Source organism: Leptidea sinapis, chromosome 13 (genome assembly GCF_905404315.1).
Source record: "Leptidea sinapis chromosome 13, ilLepSina1.1, whole genome shotgun sequence".
In the NCBI taxonomy this organism is placed as follows: Eukaryota; Metazoa; Arthropoda; class Insecta; order Lepidoptera; family Pieridae; genus Leptidea; species Leptidea sinapis.
This window is the reverse complement of record NC_066277.1, coordinates 2,761,723-2,774,765: the sequence shown is the minus strand read 5'-3', so window position 1 is coordinate 2,774,765 and position 13,043 is coordinate 2,761,723. Positions and strand designations below refer to the sequence as shown.

The 13,043-nt window shown below is 36.4% G+C and overlaps 2 protein-coding genes across 2 annotated transcripts in view; one reads left to right on the top strand and one right to left on the bottom strand.

The window, feature by feature from the left end:
* The window catches only part of LOC126967787 (uncharacterized), a 44,727-nt gene that overhangs the window by 12,229 nt on the left and 19,455 nt on the right, over positions 1–13,043 (top strand). The gene's annotated exons all lie outside the window — the stretch shown is intronic.
* Positions 1,142–1,525, bottom strand: LOC126967480 (40S ribosomal protein S20-like). The gene has a single exon (XM_050811969.1). The coding sequence runs from the start codon at positions 1,523–1,525 to the stop codon at positions 1,142–1,144; it is 384 nt and encodes a 127-aa protein (XP_050667926.1).

The following is a 13,043-nucleotide window of genomic DNA, read 5'->3' as shown; positions in this document are numbered from 1 at the left end:
TTTTTTAACAGTATAAAAGTACGAGCATTTATGTGGTTAAATACAATATTCATTTATTACGCTATCGTTCACAAAAATTACAATTTATATTACATAAAAAATATAACACTTCAGAATTATTACAATTGTTTTACATTAAAAAGTTTATCTTTCAGAAAAATCAACTTTCACCATCTTCATTACCAATATCATCATCACCAATCTCTAAAACTGTTTATGGTAGCTGAAGTAAAAAACAAAATAATAAAATAAAATAAACATTTAAACAAAATAATAAGTAACAAAGAAATATAACTATAACTATCGCCTTAAAGAAAGTCTTCGCTAATGACAAAGCCTAAAAACCAAAAAATTAACCTGTAAATATATTTCCATGGCTGAGATTCGATCCCTCGACTTCGCGGTGCTTCGGCTTCGCAATCACAATGATTCAACCACTGCTCCAATGACCGCATGACCAATAGGTTGAAATAGCCGAACTATAATAGTTAGAAGGATAAATCTTTCATCCATAATTTCAATGACTGTCTTACGAATTTTCGATCAAGCCACGTGTCCTGACGCAAGTTTAACATTTATTGGGTATAAAGAAAAAGTGTTCAACGCCGCTGAAGGAGTTTTCACTTCAATAATAATTAAAAATATAAAACAGCTTTTGGGCTACAATTTGCAAGTCGGGTTGAGAAAGCTGCCGCCAATATTATCTATGGATAGCTAAATTAGCTCCTAGTTGATTATTAAAAAAAATAAATACACACGTGCTAAACTTTTCATCGTTACAACACTAAATAAACTAATCGATTTTCTGACTTTTTATTGAATTAGGCGTTACTTTGCGGAAATCCGTAATTATACAAATGATTTAAGTTTTCTTTAGTGTTAATTCCGCCAATATTTGTTTTAAAAACAATGACTTTACAATGAACAATTTATGATTTTCTGACTGACAATATTTGCGTGTTGGATGAGAAATCCCGATTTTAAGAAAGATGGTGGAGAACTCCTGGTGAGCTGTTTGCATTGAGGTGTGAAACAAAAAAAAGAGAGGAAATAATTAAATGACATTTCGTAATTCGAGAAGAGTCTAGAATTCAAGCAATGTAAAATGTATTAATATTTAAAGAGCGCCGTGTCCTCACAATTACAAATAATTTATTGGCAGCTGTACCAATACATCAGCGATGGTCACTTCAATGTCGACACCTGGCTTAATACTGATGGAAGTAATCTGTTTCACAATCTCCGATGGTGAGTGAAGATCTATGACCCTTTTATGTATCCGCATTTGGAACCTGTCCCATGTTTTGGAACCTTCATCGCTAGGTGTCTTTCTCGTTGTTATTCTGAAGATCTTGGTTGGCATACGGACTGGACTTTTCCTTTTTGGCACCATTAATTGATCCGGGCAGACCCTTTCAAGGGACCGGACATTTCTAGATGTCAATGTAATACGGATGCGATGTACTGGGGAAACTTCAGCCTGGGGTTTCTCAATGTCTTTTCCTTCTACCATGGCGGTCGCCATTTTTAGGGGTATGTTACGATAAGCACTGCGATCACTGCACAAGGCTATTACTATAGAAAAATTCGTTCCGTTATGGACTGCCAGTATACTGCCGCAGTACCCTAGCGAAATATATGACGTCATAAATCGCCGCCATATTCTTCTGTGAGCACTGGCGTTTTCGAGGTAATGTACTCGCAGTACTTTGATCACGTAATCAAAACCAGTCGAGCGCCTAACGTTTTATGAACAATACCTACAGTTTAATCCCAAACATTTTTAATTTGACAGTACTCCAACAACAGTTTTTTTAACGAACTAGAAAACTTTAAACTGACAGTATAAGGGATTGCGTTCCGTTTTAAATAGTAACCAGTATAACTACCAGTATAAAGGAACGGCTTCACAGTATACTAAATTGACGTCACACAGTGGTCGCAGTGCATGCACATACCCTTAGGATATCCCGGTCGAGTTAAACAATTTAAAATTAATAATGACAATAACTTGACAACACATGACAGGAGTGAAGACTTCATCAAAACGAAGTTAATAATACAACTATTTTTTGTACTATTTTCATAAAGTAAAATACAATATATTATGTAATTATAGTTTTCTATATATAATACGCTTGTAAATTTTGCGCCGATCGATCGCGTTCCTTTACGGCCGTTCCCACTATACTATCTACAGATAGAGATAAATTACTACCTTGTACCGTCAGTAATTAGCTGTCAATAATCTGAAGCTGTCACAATATACCCGATATATTGGGACGCGTGAATTGCAATTTCCATACAAACATCTATCGCTGGTAAGCTATACGTCGTCCCATCGACAGACAGCGTGTACGGATAAGGTGAGTTACCGTCGATAAGTTTATTGCGACTGAAAAGTCAACGATAGTTACGATTTTTATCTCAAGTAAGATATAGACTGAATATTGGGAACGGCCGTTGTTGAACGTCAGCCAACTGTACAAGGGTTTTTTGGTAGTAAACAATGCATTTTTTTAATTTCAACTAGCCACTTGTAAAAAATATAATAAAACATAAGCATAAAATTTGAAAATTGAACTCTATGCCAATATTATTGGGTGCGTGATTTATTTATTTGTTTTACGATTTGGTGGCAAATTGAATAAGTCTGTGTCACGTCAGCATGCATTTAACGCGACAAAATTTTCGTGAAATGATTTTTATGTCTTTCGATGTCTAATGATGATTTAAGTTAACCAGAAAGTTCTGATAGGTTACGATTGACCTTAACGAAGAATTCCCATCTCGAAGAGTTCCACTGTTAATAGTTATAAACAGTGGTACCACGTGGTGTGCGACCACGGCTAAACTCATTAAACCAGTTATTTTAAATGTAGTTGCATTAATCTCACCGATGATCTGCGTGAGCGATAGCCTTCTACGGCAATGACTAAAGATAACATCAGTTTTGTACAACGTATATTAGACACTGATAAAAGAGGGACCTCTCAAGTGCACAAATTCCTCCATAAACATTTAGAAATTTGGTTAGGAAGCTTTGTGTCGGGCGGATACCTCGTAAAACGGCCCAAAACGGCCACGGCGCCTATTTCTGCCGTGAAACAGTAATGTGAAAACATTACTGTGTTTCGGTCTGAAGGGCGCCGTAGCTAGTGAAATAACTGGCCAAATGAGACTTAACACCTTATGTCTTAAGGTGACGAGCGCAATTGTAGTACTACTCAGAACTTTGGGTATTTTAAGAATCCTGAGCGGCACTGCATTGTAATAGGTAGGGCTTATCAAGTACCATCAGCTGAACGTCCTACTCGTCTCGTCCCTTATTTTCACTCTAAAAAAAACTGCGTCGCGTTGATTGATACCTTGAAATGGTTGAAAGATTTAACGGATTTGACACAAATGCTGTGTTCGACACGTTATCACGGGTGACGAAAGCTAGATTAACTATAATTAAGATCCTAAAACCAAAAGACAGCCTGCTCAGTGGGTGTCTCCTTCCGAGGAGGTGCCAACTAACGTGAAGAGAGTTTGAACCATGGGGAAAAAGGTGGCGGTCTTTTTCGTGTATGGCACTAAGTATTGCTGTCAAAACTTCCATTACTTGGGCTTTTCGAGAGTTAATGCAAATGGACAACCAGGCACAATGGTCGTGGTCGACAGGAATTGCTCGAACCTGAAGTGAAAGCTGCACTGTTTCTTCTGTATATCAATGATTTGTAGGATGCCTTTTACATGCATTGCTGTGCGGATAACAGTACTGAGGAAACTGAATACTAAGGGCCATGCAGATATCTCTCGGGAAATCGTCGACCAGTGCTGAATGAAAGTTGTCAATTCTGTTGAGTCTTATTTTGAGGAGGTCGCGAAATGGGGTAAAAAAAACCAATTGTAGTATCATCGCTCTTGGACAACACTTCTCTTAATGCCTCGCCTAGTATCCGAATCTAGAGCGATTCCCAATTCCGCGGTCATCTGGAAAGGAAATTGGCTCCAAAGAAACTAAAGTTCATAAATAGAGCAAGGAAATTCTTCATTCCAGCGCTATACAAAGCGCAAGTTCGGTGATATGTGGAGCTCTGGTCTGGTACACCCCAGTGTCAGCTCAAACCATATGACCACGTGCGACACAGAGTGCGATAGAGTCGCTCGAATCATCGGGGATTTAGGGCTTATGCTAGTCTTCTACCACATTTATCAAGGAGAGTGGTCCGAAGAACTCTTTGACCTAATTCCCGCCACCGAATTCCACCATGAAACGTCACGTTCCAGGAACTTTATTCCATGTGCAACAAACTATGGAATAAGCTTCCTTGTGCGGTGTTTCCAGGACGATACGACATGGGTACCTTCAAAAAAAGCGCGTATACTTTTTCGAAAGACCGGTAGCGCTCCTGTGATTCCTCTGATATTGCAAGAGAAGATGGTTATCAATTAACATTATGTGATCCGTTCGCTCGTTTCTCCTCCTCTTTCTTAAAAAAAGAACGAGAGTAACGATCGAAAGAGAGGAGTACGCGTGGAGACAGAAGTGATCGAAGAACGATCTAAAAGGGATACCTCTTTTCTGGCTTTCGCAGTTCGTTGTTTGATATTTAATGTGAAATAACAGAACAAATAGATAATTTATACGTGTAGATAGAGTGTCTTGCTGTTAGATAACCGATAAAATCAGGCCAGGTCTAATACGTTAGTGTGCGTGACAAGCTACGCTAACTAACACAAAGTGTCATACTAATCGCGAGTGTAAGATACGTCTTACACTGTGTTAGTGTGCGTGCATTGCTCAAAAAAGTAGGTTCTAAACTCATTTTTCTCGACGTTTTCACAGCTATCATAGTCTATCTAGACGTATTAATGCTCTAAGAATAAAATATTATTTAGTTAGTGTAAAATTATTAGTAAAGTACTTTTTAAAGTGATAATTTTCACTTCTAAGATTAATTAGATATATTTATAAACAAAATTTATGAACGATGCGGGACGCGAACATACTAACAATATATGGATGGAAAAGTCTGAAATAAACGGCTATTCTATTATTATATTATCGCAAACGTTGTTTTGCTAAATAAATTAAATACTCCGCGCCCGGTCATTGTATGAATAGTCATAATATGTAATGAAATGTCATTGACTGAATGATTTGTATTTCGAATATATAGGTATTTCTAAGTCAAAAACATATAATTCCCGGATAAGAAATCACCATAAATCTGAATGAACGTATTTTAATGGGGATTACTTCATGGTGTGCAGTTTAGTCTAACTTGAGAGATAAGATTTGGGACCCATAATTATTTTTATTTCCAATATTTGTTGTGTATGGACATATATGAGAGAATTTATTGAAGCACGTTTTAAGAGTTCTGCTGTGAAACAATTCCATTTACAAAAGGGAGCATATTTTAATAAATAATTCTTGATGTTATGAAATATTGCTGACAAAATAAAATGCACAGAACAACGTCTCTCGGGTTTACTATATACCAAAATCTTCTCCGAAACACGCTTCATCTAATGGAATAAGTATTATTCAGATCGGTTTAGTCATTTTCGCAGTGTAACCGATGAAAAAAAAACGGTTCTCCATTATTATTAGTGTAGATTTATTGTGATTAAATCAAATGGAATAAATTTTGTATTTATAATTTGTTTGATCACTCTATGCTTGTTCTACGTCATTTAAATACTTTAATATCTTTGATTATAAATAAAAAATAATGACAACTTGTAAGAATCCGACACAAACAGAGATGCGACGCAAATGAGGTTTTTTCCATCATGATAAAAAATAAGTTACATAATAAATATTATCTATTGTTTTTAAAATTGATGTTTTTATTTTATAACCTTGAGAGTTGAGAGTTTTTGATGATTTATGGCAAAGTTTTATATTTTATACAATTGTATAATAATGTTTTCATTGGTTGTATTTAACACCTTTTTTATCATATTAATTTTCTGTCTAAAAAGTAGAACCTTAAAAAAGTACGAAGAATAACAATTTCTTAATTCTTTCGCCAAACAAGTAAAACTTCTTGCGTGTGTACAAACATTTTTTATTAATATATTCCAATGATGAATATTAACTCTAGAACTTAGATTAATGATTGGTCTCCGCTGTGCTCCAACTAGATTCCGCACTACCTACAAACAATAGCTTTTTTATTACGGCAACTGTTAGATGCTTGTGTGCGTGGCATCTTGACACTTAATGGCATCTTTCAAATTTTGTAACATACGCTTCGTGTTATTTTACATTGAAATTAATAAAATACAAAATACCTACTGAAGATATGTGATCCCAGTGTCTTTCTCATTTCTTGTAGTATGTTTTTTACAGTTTTCCTACGCAACTCGGCATTTTAGTTTCAATTATTATCAAAGTTTAACAGAACATGTGCCACGTCAACGTCACACATTGTTCGAGACTGGCACGAGTACGCGCACTTGGACGTAGTGTTAATTGCAGCACTTTGCGACTACGCCTGCGGTATCTAGTTGGAGACTAATCTAATCTCAAAAAAATCTAAGGTCTAGAAGTTATCGTATAATATTGTGCTTGTATTAATTTTGAAGAAAGAGCGCGAAAACGACGCGAAATCATTCTCGGTGTGTGTATACTTTCACGTCTAGGATCATGACTCATCAATGCGCTCTGTCCTAAGGTAGCCTTAAGTGAACCTTAAGCAAAGGTATAATCTTTGGCTTTTTTTAGGCTTGAAATTAAAAGTCGTAAGCGCCAAAACAGTAATTCTCGTATAAAATAAAAACTATTGGTAATTATGTAAATTCCAATTACCATTTTGAAAAGGGTGTTTATACTTATATGTATATAAAATTAAGAGGCATAAATCGGTTCCGTTCAGTTGTAAAGTGAAAATCTATGTTTTTATTTAGCAGATTTTGAGTATTTTTTTTGTGCTGTAACAGTTGACCAATCGTGTAAAACCAATTACCAATTTGAAGTTAAGCTCATGAACAACTCAAAACATAAAATATTAATTCCGAATGTTTTGTAATTGCTGAAAAAAGTTGAAATCCCTGATGCAATACCGTCAATGCGTCGTCTTAATATCTGATTATGATGCTGAAACTTTTACTTGTAACTTTCGTTCGGATTCTTGTATATAGCATTATTTTAAATCGATGCTGTGTTTGTAAAGGGGTAAGCAGTAATGACAGAACACAATAACAATAATTCTCGCTCTTCTTCCCTGCCCACGTGTTTACCTCACCTCATATTTAATATAGGTGTTAAATAAATAAAAATGCTTATCCACAAAATAACGACTAATATTTAAATTTATCTTAACATTTAAAATAGGTATATAGAAGTTATTATAATCACTACATATTATAAAACACCGCCGCGCCTATCTGTGTTTCTGTTCGCGATTAACTCAAAAACTACAGAACTTATTGTCATATTGTTTAGACCAGTGGATAGCGTGGTTCTCCAGGAAGGTTTAAGTATATGATTTGTTAAGTTTTTATATACATACATATTTGTATATATATATACATAGTTGTATTGCCGATATTAAAATCGCGATACAATAGTAACTGTTGATCGTAGATGGGTGAAAATTTGAAGTTGTATGTATTTTTTAATGCTGACTCATAATCAAACAAATTTAAAAAAAATTTCAAAAATAATAAAAAAAAATTTGGCGTGGACCACCCTTAACATTTAGGGGGATGAAAAATAGATGTTGTCCGATTGTCAAACCTACCCAATATGCACTCAAAATTTCATGAGAATCATATCAGTCAATTATAAAATATATTAGATTAGCGATATTTGTTGGAGGTTCCGGAATAAAATAAGCCGTCTGGGAGCTTTCAACGAAAACACTGTCTCAACCCTTTCAGATATAACAAAACAATGTATTGTGGAACTGTGTATATGGATAGTTCTACACAAAAGTCCGCGATGTCATAAAATGTCTATCTGTTATGGATAACATACTATATCCATTTTATTACTTTAAAAAAAATTGCAATTATAAAGCGGTAATGTAAAAGCTGTTGACAAAAATACGATATTTTTTTGAGAAAAAAAGAGCCCGCTGGGTTTGTTGCGCCCATTCTTCTCAGGTCTGAGACATTCTTTTTGGAATGGGTAGTAGGTAGTTTTTGACTTTCAATAAGTGATGTTCACCAGTGAGAGGCTCCTTTGCACAGGAAGCCGGCTAGATTATGGGTACCACAACGGCGTCTATTTCTGCCGTGAAGCAGTTATGTGTAAACATTACTGTGTTTCGGTCTGAAGGGCGCCGTAGCTAGTGAAATTACTGGGCTTCATGAGACAACATCTTATGTCTCAAGGTGACGAGCTCAATTGTAGTGCCGCTCAGAAATTTTGGGTTTTTCAAGAATCCTGAGCGGCACTGCATTGTAATGGGTAGGGCGTATCAATCACCATCAGCTGAACGTCCTGCTCGTCTCGTCCTTTATTTTCATAAAAAAAGTGATGTGATATCCTATTTTGAATAAAAATATTAGAATTTGAATTAACGTTTTATTACTTCATTATAAAATAATTTTGAAATACGGTTTTGTTTCATTTTTAACTCACAAACTTTAATTAAACGGCTAGATCACTTGGCGATGCGTAGAGACGTCGCTCCAATGTGTCTTCTATTTATCACGGGGAGTGTCCGAAGAGCTGTTTGACCTGATTCCTGTCACCGAATTCCATCTTCACGCGACACGCCACTAATTAGGATATCATTACCACCACCTGGATGTATGGCGTTCTTCTACAGTGCGGTTGGTTGATCAGTTATTGAATTGTTTTAACCATTCCGTTCCGAGACACTCTGATCGCGTGGTATGCCTCAGATCGGCGCGATTTTGAAGGTCGAGCAGCGTTCTGTCAATGAGTATTATTTGACGTGTAGTAATAGATTGCTTATAATTAGGATGATTTGAGTGAATGTATCTGAAAGCTATTGAAACAAGCTATAAGACCATGAAAAATAAACCAATAAGGATCAGAGCTTGGTGAAGGAGTAGAATGCTGTACGGCCACTGACCCGTATAAATACCACTGGACAGACTGTTCCATATGTTTGACAGCTAATTTTTTGTTCCTATTTGAAGCGTCACTCAGTACCGTCTAGCGAACTAATTTTGACCTATACAAATGGCTGCGAAAGAATGTACTCTGAAGTATTTTTGCATTTGAATTAATTTCGATCGTTTTCCGTGTTATTTATACTTCAAGAATCAACGTGATAAAGTACATAGTTTTTATTTGTAAATAGTTTCCCAATTCCCACCATCTATCGATGTTTGCTGAGGTTGTCATCACTAATTTTAGTACCGCAGACTCTCGCTACATGGCCAACAGCGCCAAAATGGCGAATATCAAACAGGCACAAAAGCACTTTGACAGCCGCCAGTCCAGTGGTATATAGTAGGGGTCAGTGCGTACGACTCACTCGGTTTTGGTCTACCTAAAAAATCTAGTCAAATTTAATATCTAAAATCCAATTTAAGATTGCCATTCAATACAGAAATGGACCGTCAAAGTTGGTATTGTGCTGACTGCCACAAATTCGAAAATATTTCATTTTTTTCATATTATTAAAAAGCCCTTCCAAAGGATATGTAAATCCAATTACGTTGTGTACACATGAACATATGATTCGCCTGTCTGTTGAAACTCTTTGCGCATGAAGGGATGAGAAAAAAACATAGGAGTGTTGTTATGAAATTCAGTACAACATTACAACACTCTTTTGGATGATGTAATGGTTATTAGAATATTGGGTGTTTTAATGTTGGCAATAAGCTGTTTCAGATTTTTTAATAGAGGATTTAAAGCATGGGTGTAGATAAATATATTTTACATTGCTGCTTATTGATCAAGAACATTTTAAACAGCTGAAATAAATGCGGCAATGTATAGATATAGTTGCACTCGAAGCTTATTATGATGTCATTTGTGGCAGGTTCCATATTTCTGCTTTGTTTTTATACGACGGGCATAAATACGGGCAATAAATTTCTGATAATTGTTCCAATAGGTACTTGTATTCTGTTTACATCTGTTAAACTTTGCTCAGCTAAATGTCACCGGGAAATCCGCAGATTTAATTTGTGTTCACTTTCTATTTTGTTACCTTGGTATTTGATTATCATTATAACACGATACATTTCCCTTCTTTATGAAAGATGAGGACAAAAGGGCGTACGAGTCACCTGATGTTAAGTGATCATGAACACCCTCATTCCCCCTTTCTTTTATGACAATAAGGGACGAGACTAGAGAGATCGTTCATCTGATGGCAATTGATACGGCCTGCCCATTACAATGTAGTACCGCTCAGGATTCTTTAAATACCCAAAGCTTCTGATCGGCACCACAATTGCGCTCGTATCGTTGCGACATAAAATGTTAGGTCTCATTTGTCCACATTTCACTAACTACGGCGCCCTTCAGACCGAAACACAATTATGCTTACACATTGGTGCTTCACGGCAGAAACAGGCGCCGTTGTAATGTGACTGTGTAATGTCCCGTTACAATGCGATTTTCAATTATTTTCTGCCACGTTTGTATGTGGAAAAAACTGTGGAGAGAGGTTCCTTGCACGGGGTTTCCATGATGATATCGAAGGGGAATCGTGCCACCAGTGATAGGCTCCTTTGCACAGGATGCCGGCTAGATTATGGGTACCACGACGGCGCCTTTTTGTGCCGTGAGTAAGCATTGGGTATTGTGTTTCGGTCTAAAGGGCGCCGTAGCTAGTACAATTTCTGGGCAAATGAGACATCTTATGTCCCAAGGTGACGAGCGCTTTTGTAGTGTCGCTCAGACTTTTAGGGTTTTTCAAGAATCCTGAGCGGCACTGAATTAAAATGGGCAGGCCGTATCAATTAACATCAGCTGAACGTCCTGCTTGTTGCGTCCTTTGCTGTTATAAATAAAACTTCCCGTATTATGTTTTTTTTTCATTCAGGCCCATCGGTAAAGTCACGGATTGCCTGCTCGCTTATTAATACAGCACATTGATACTTCAAACCAGGTTGTCAGTTACACCACAGCGAAAACCAGTTAAACTTGATTTAATTTATTCGTTAATTCCTTGACGAACGTACTCGGCGTTATTCCGAAACGAGAAATTCACGAAACGCACAGTCTATTGGCGAAAAAATTCACATCTAAATGCAAACAGGTGAATGACCCATTGACATTGATAATTTGTAGCTGCTACAATTAATTATATTTTATTAATTTAATGCTTTAATCTGAAGGTGAATGTGTTCATCCAGTGATGACTTACGGTACGCAGACGTGGTCGCTAACTGTAGGCCTTATGAGAAAGCTCATGGTCACTCAGAGGGCAATGCAGAGGGCTATGCTCAGAGTTTCTTTGCGAGATCAAATCAGAAATGAGGAGATCCGTAGGAGAGCCAAAATTACCGATATAGTCCAAATGATTGCGAAACTGAAGTGGCAGTGGACAGGGCACATAGTTCGACGGACAGATGGCCGTTGGGGCAGTAAAGTCCTCGAATGGCGACCACGTACCGGAAGACGAGTGTTGGTAGGCGCCCCACAAGACGGACCGACGATCTGGTCAAGATCGCCGGAAATTGGATGAGGGCAGCGCAGGACCGATCGTCCTGGGAGAGCTTTGAGGGAGGCCTTTGTCCAGCAGTGGACGTCTTCCGGCTGATGATTTTGATGAATTCTATAATCTATTTTTTTCTATATCATGTCTCTTTGTATATTATATACAAGTATATTTCATTTTTATGTCAAATATCGCATTTTGTTTAAAATTACCATGTACCGCAAATCTAGTTTATTATATTTAAAAATAAAGGAAACTATAGGTTTTTTAGTAATGTTAAGTATGAATTGTAAAAAGTTTTGTATAACCGTTTGTTTCTGAAATAAATTAAAAATAAAATAATATCTGTCAAACTTCTGTAATCAGTGAATCCTTACAAACTATTTCTTTTATGGAATATGTTTGCCACAGCTAATACCAAGATCGCCTTTAGGTGATTGTTTGTGATTTAAAAAAAAAAACACGTTGTGAATTTTATACAAACAAAACAAATCTTATAACAATATTATTTACAATACTATGATAACATTAAAAAAAAACTATCATTACGGGGAAGCGTACCAAGAATACTGGCAGAATTTACGCGTTTGATAACTAGGCTGATCCGTTGACCGAGATAGCTGCCAGCGCTTGGGTTTCCAGTAGCCTTATCGAGGCGAGAAGATAGTACTTCGTACATTGTACGCGCTCCTGGATGATGACCGGGATACATTGCAAAGGGAAGATTAGCATTACTCTTGATTCCAAATTACTAGGGGGGCCCGATATTGATGGATTTGCTAATGGACTTAGTTCTGCAGCAAACGCAGCTGAAAAGATAATAACTGACAATTAATTAACTGACATAGACGCTGACTTGTTACATATATCTTAAATCTTTATACGTGCAATTATCCATATATATAAAAATGAATTGCTGTTCGTTAGTCTCGCTAAAACTCGAGAACGGCTGGACCGATTTGGCTAATTTTGGTCTTGAATTATTCGTGGAAGTTTAAAAGGTGAATAAAAATGAAAATGCTTGGAATTAAATACAAACAACAATTTTGTTTTTCCTTTGATGTGTCCCCCGTCGTCGTTCAGAAATCAAATTGAAAGAATAGTTTAAAATGTATAACTTACTAGAATTGATATCTTTCTAACTTTCTCAGGAGGTAAAAAATAAACTTAATATTATATAAAGAACAACTTCTGTCGGGTCAGCTAGTTGTATATAAATATATAATATAATCTGAATCTCGGAAACAGCTCCAACGATTTTAATTAAACTTAGCATACATGTACTTTCGGGGGCGAGAAATCGATCTAGCGAGGTTTCAATTTAAAAAAATGTAGTTTTATCCGTAATTTAATGAGAAACAGGTACAATAAATTAGAATACAAAGTTTAATTTCGCCACTATATACAATACTATAATAGCTCAGATGGGACATTGAGTGATCCGGG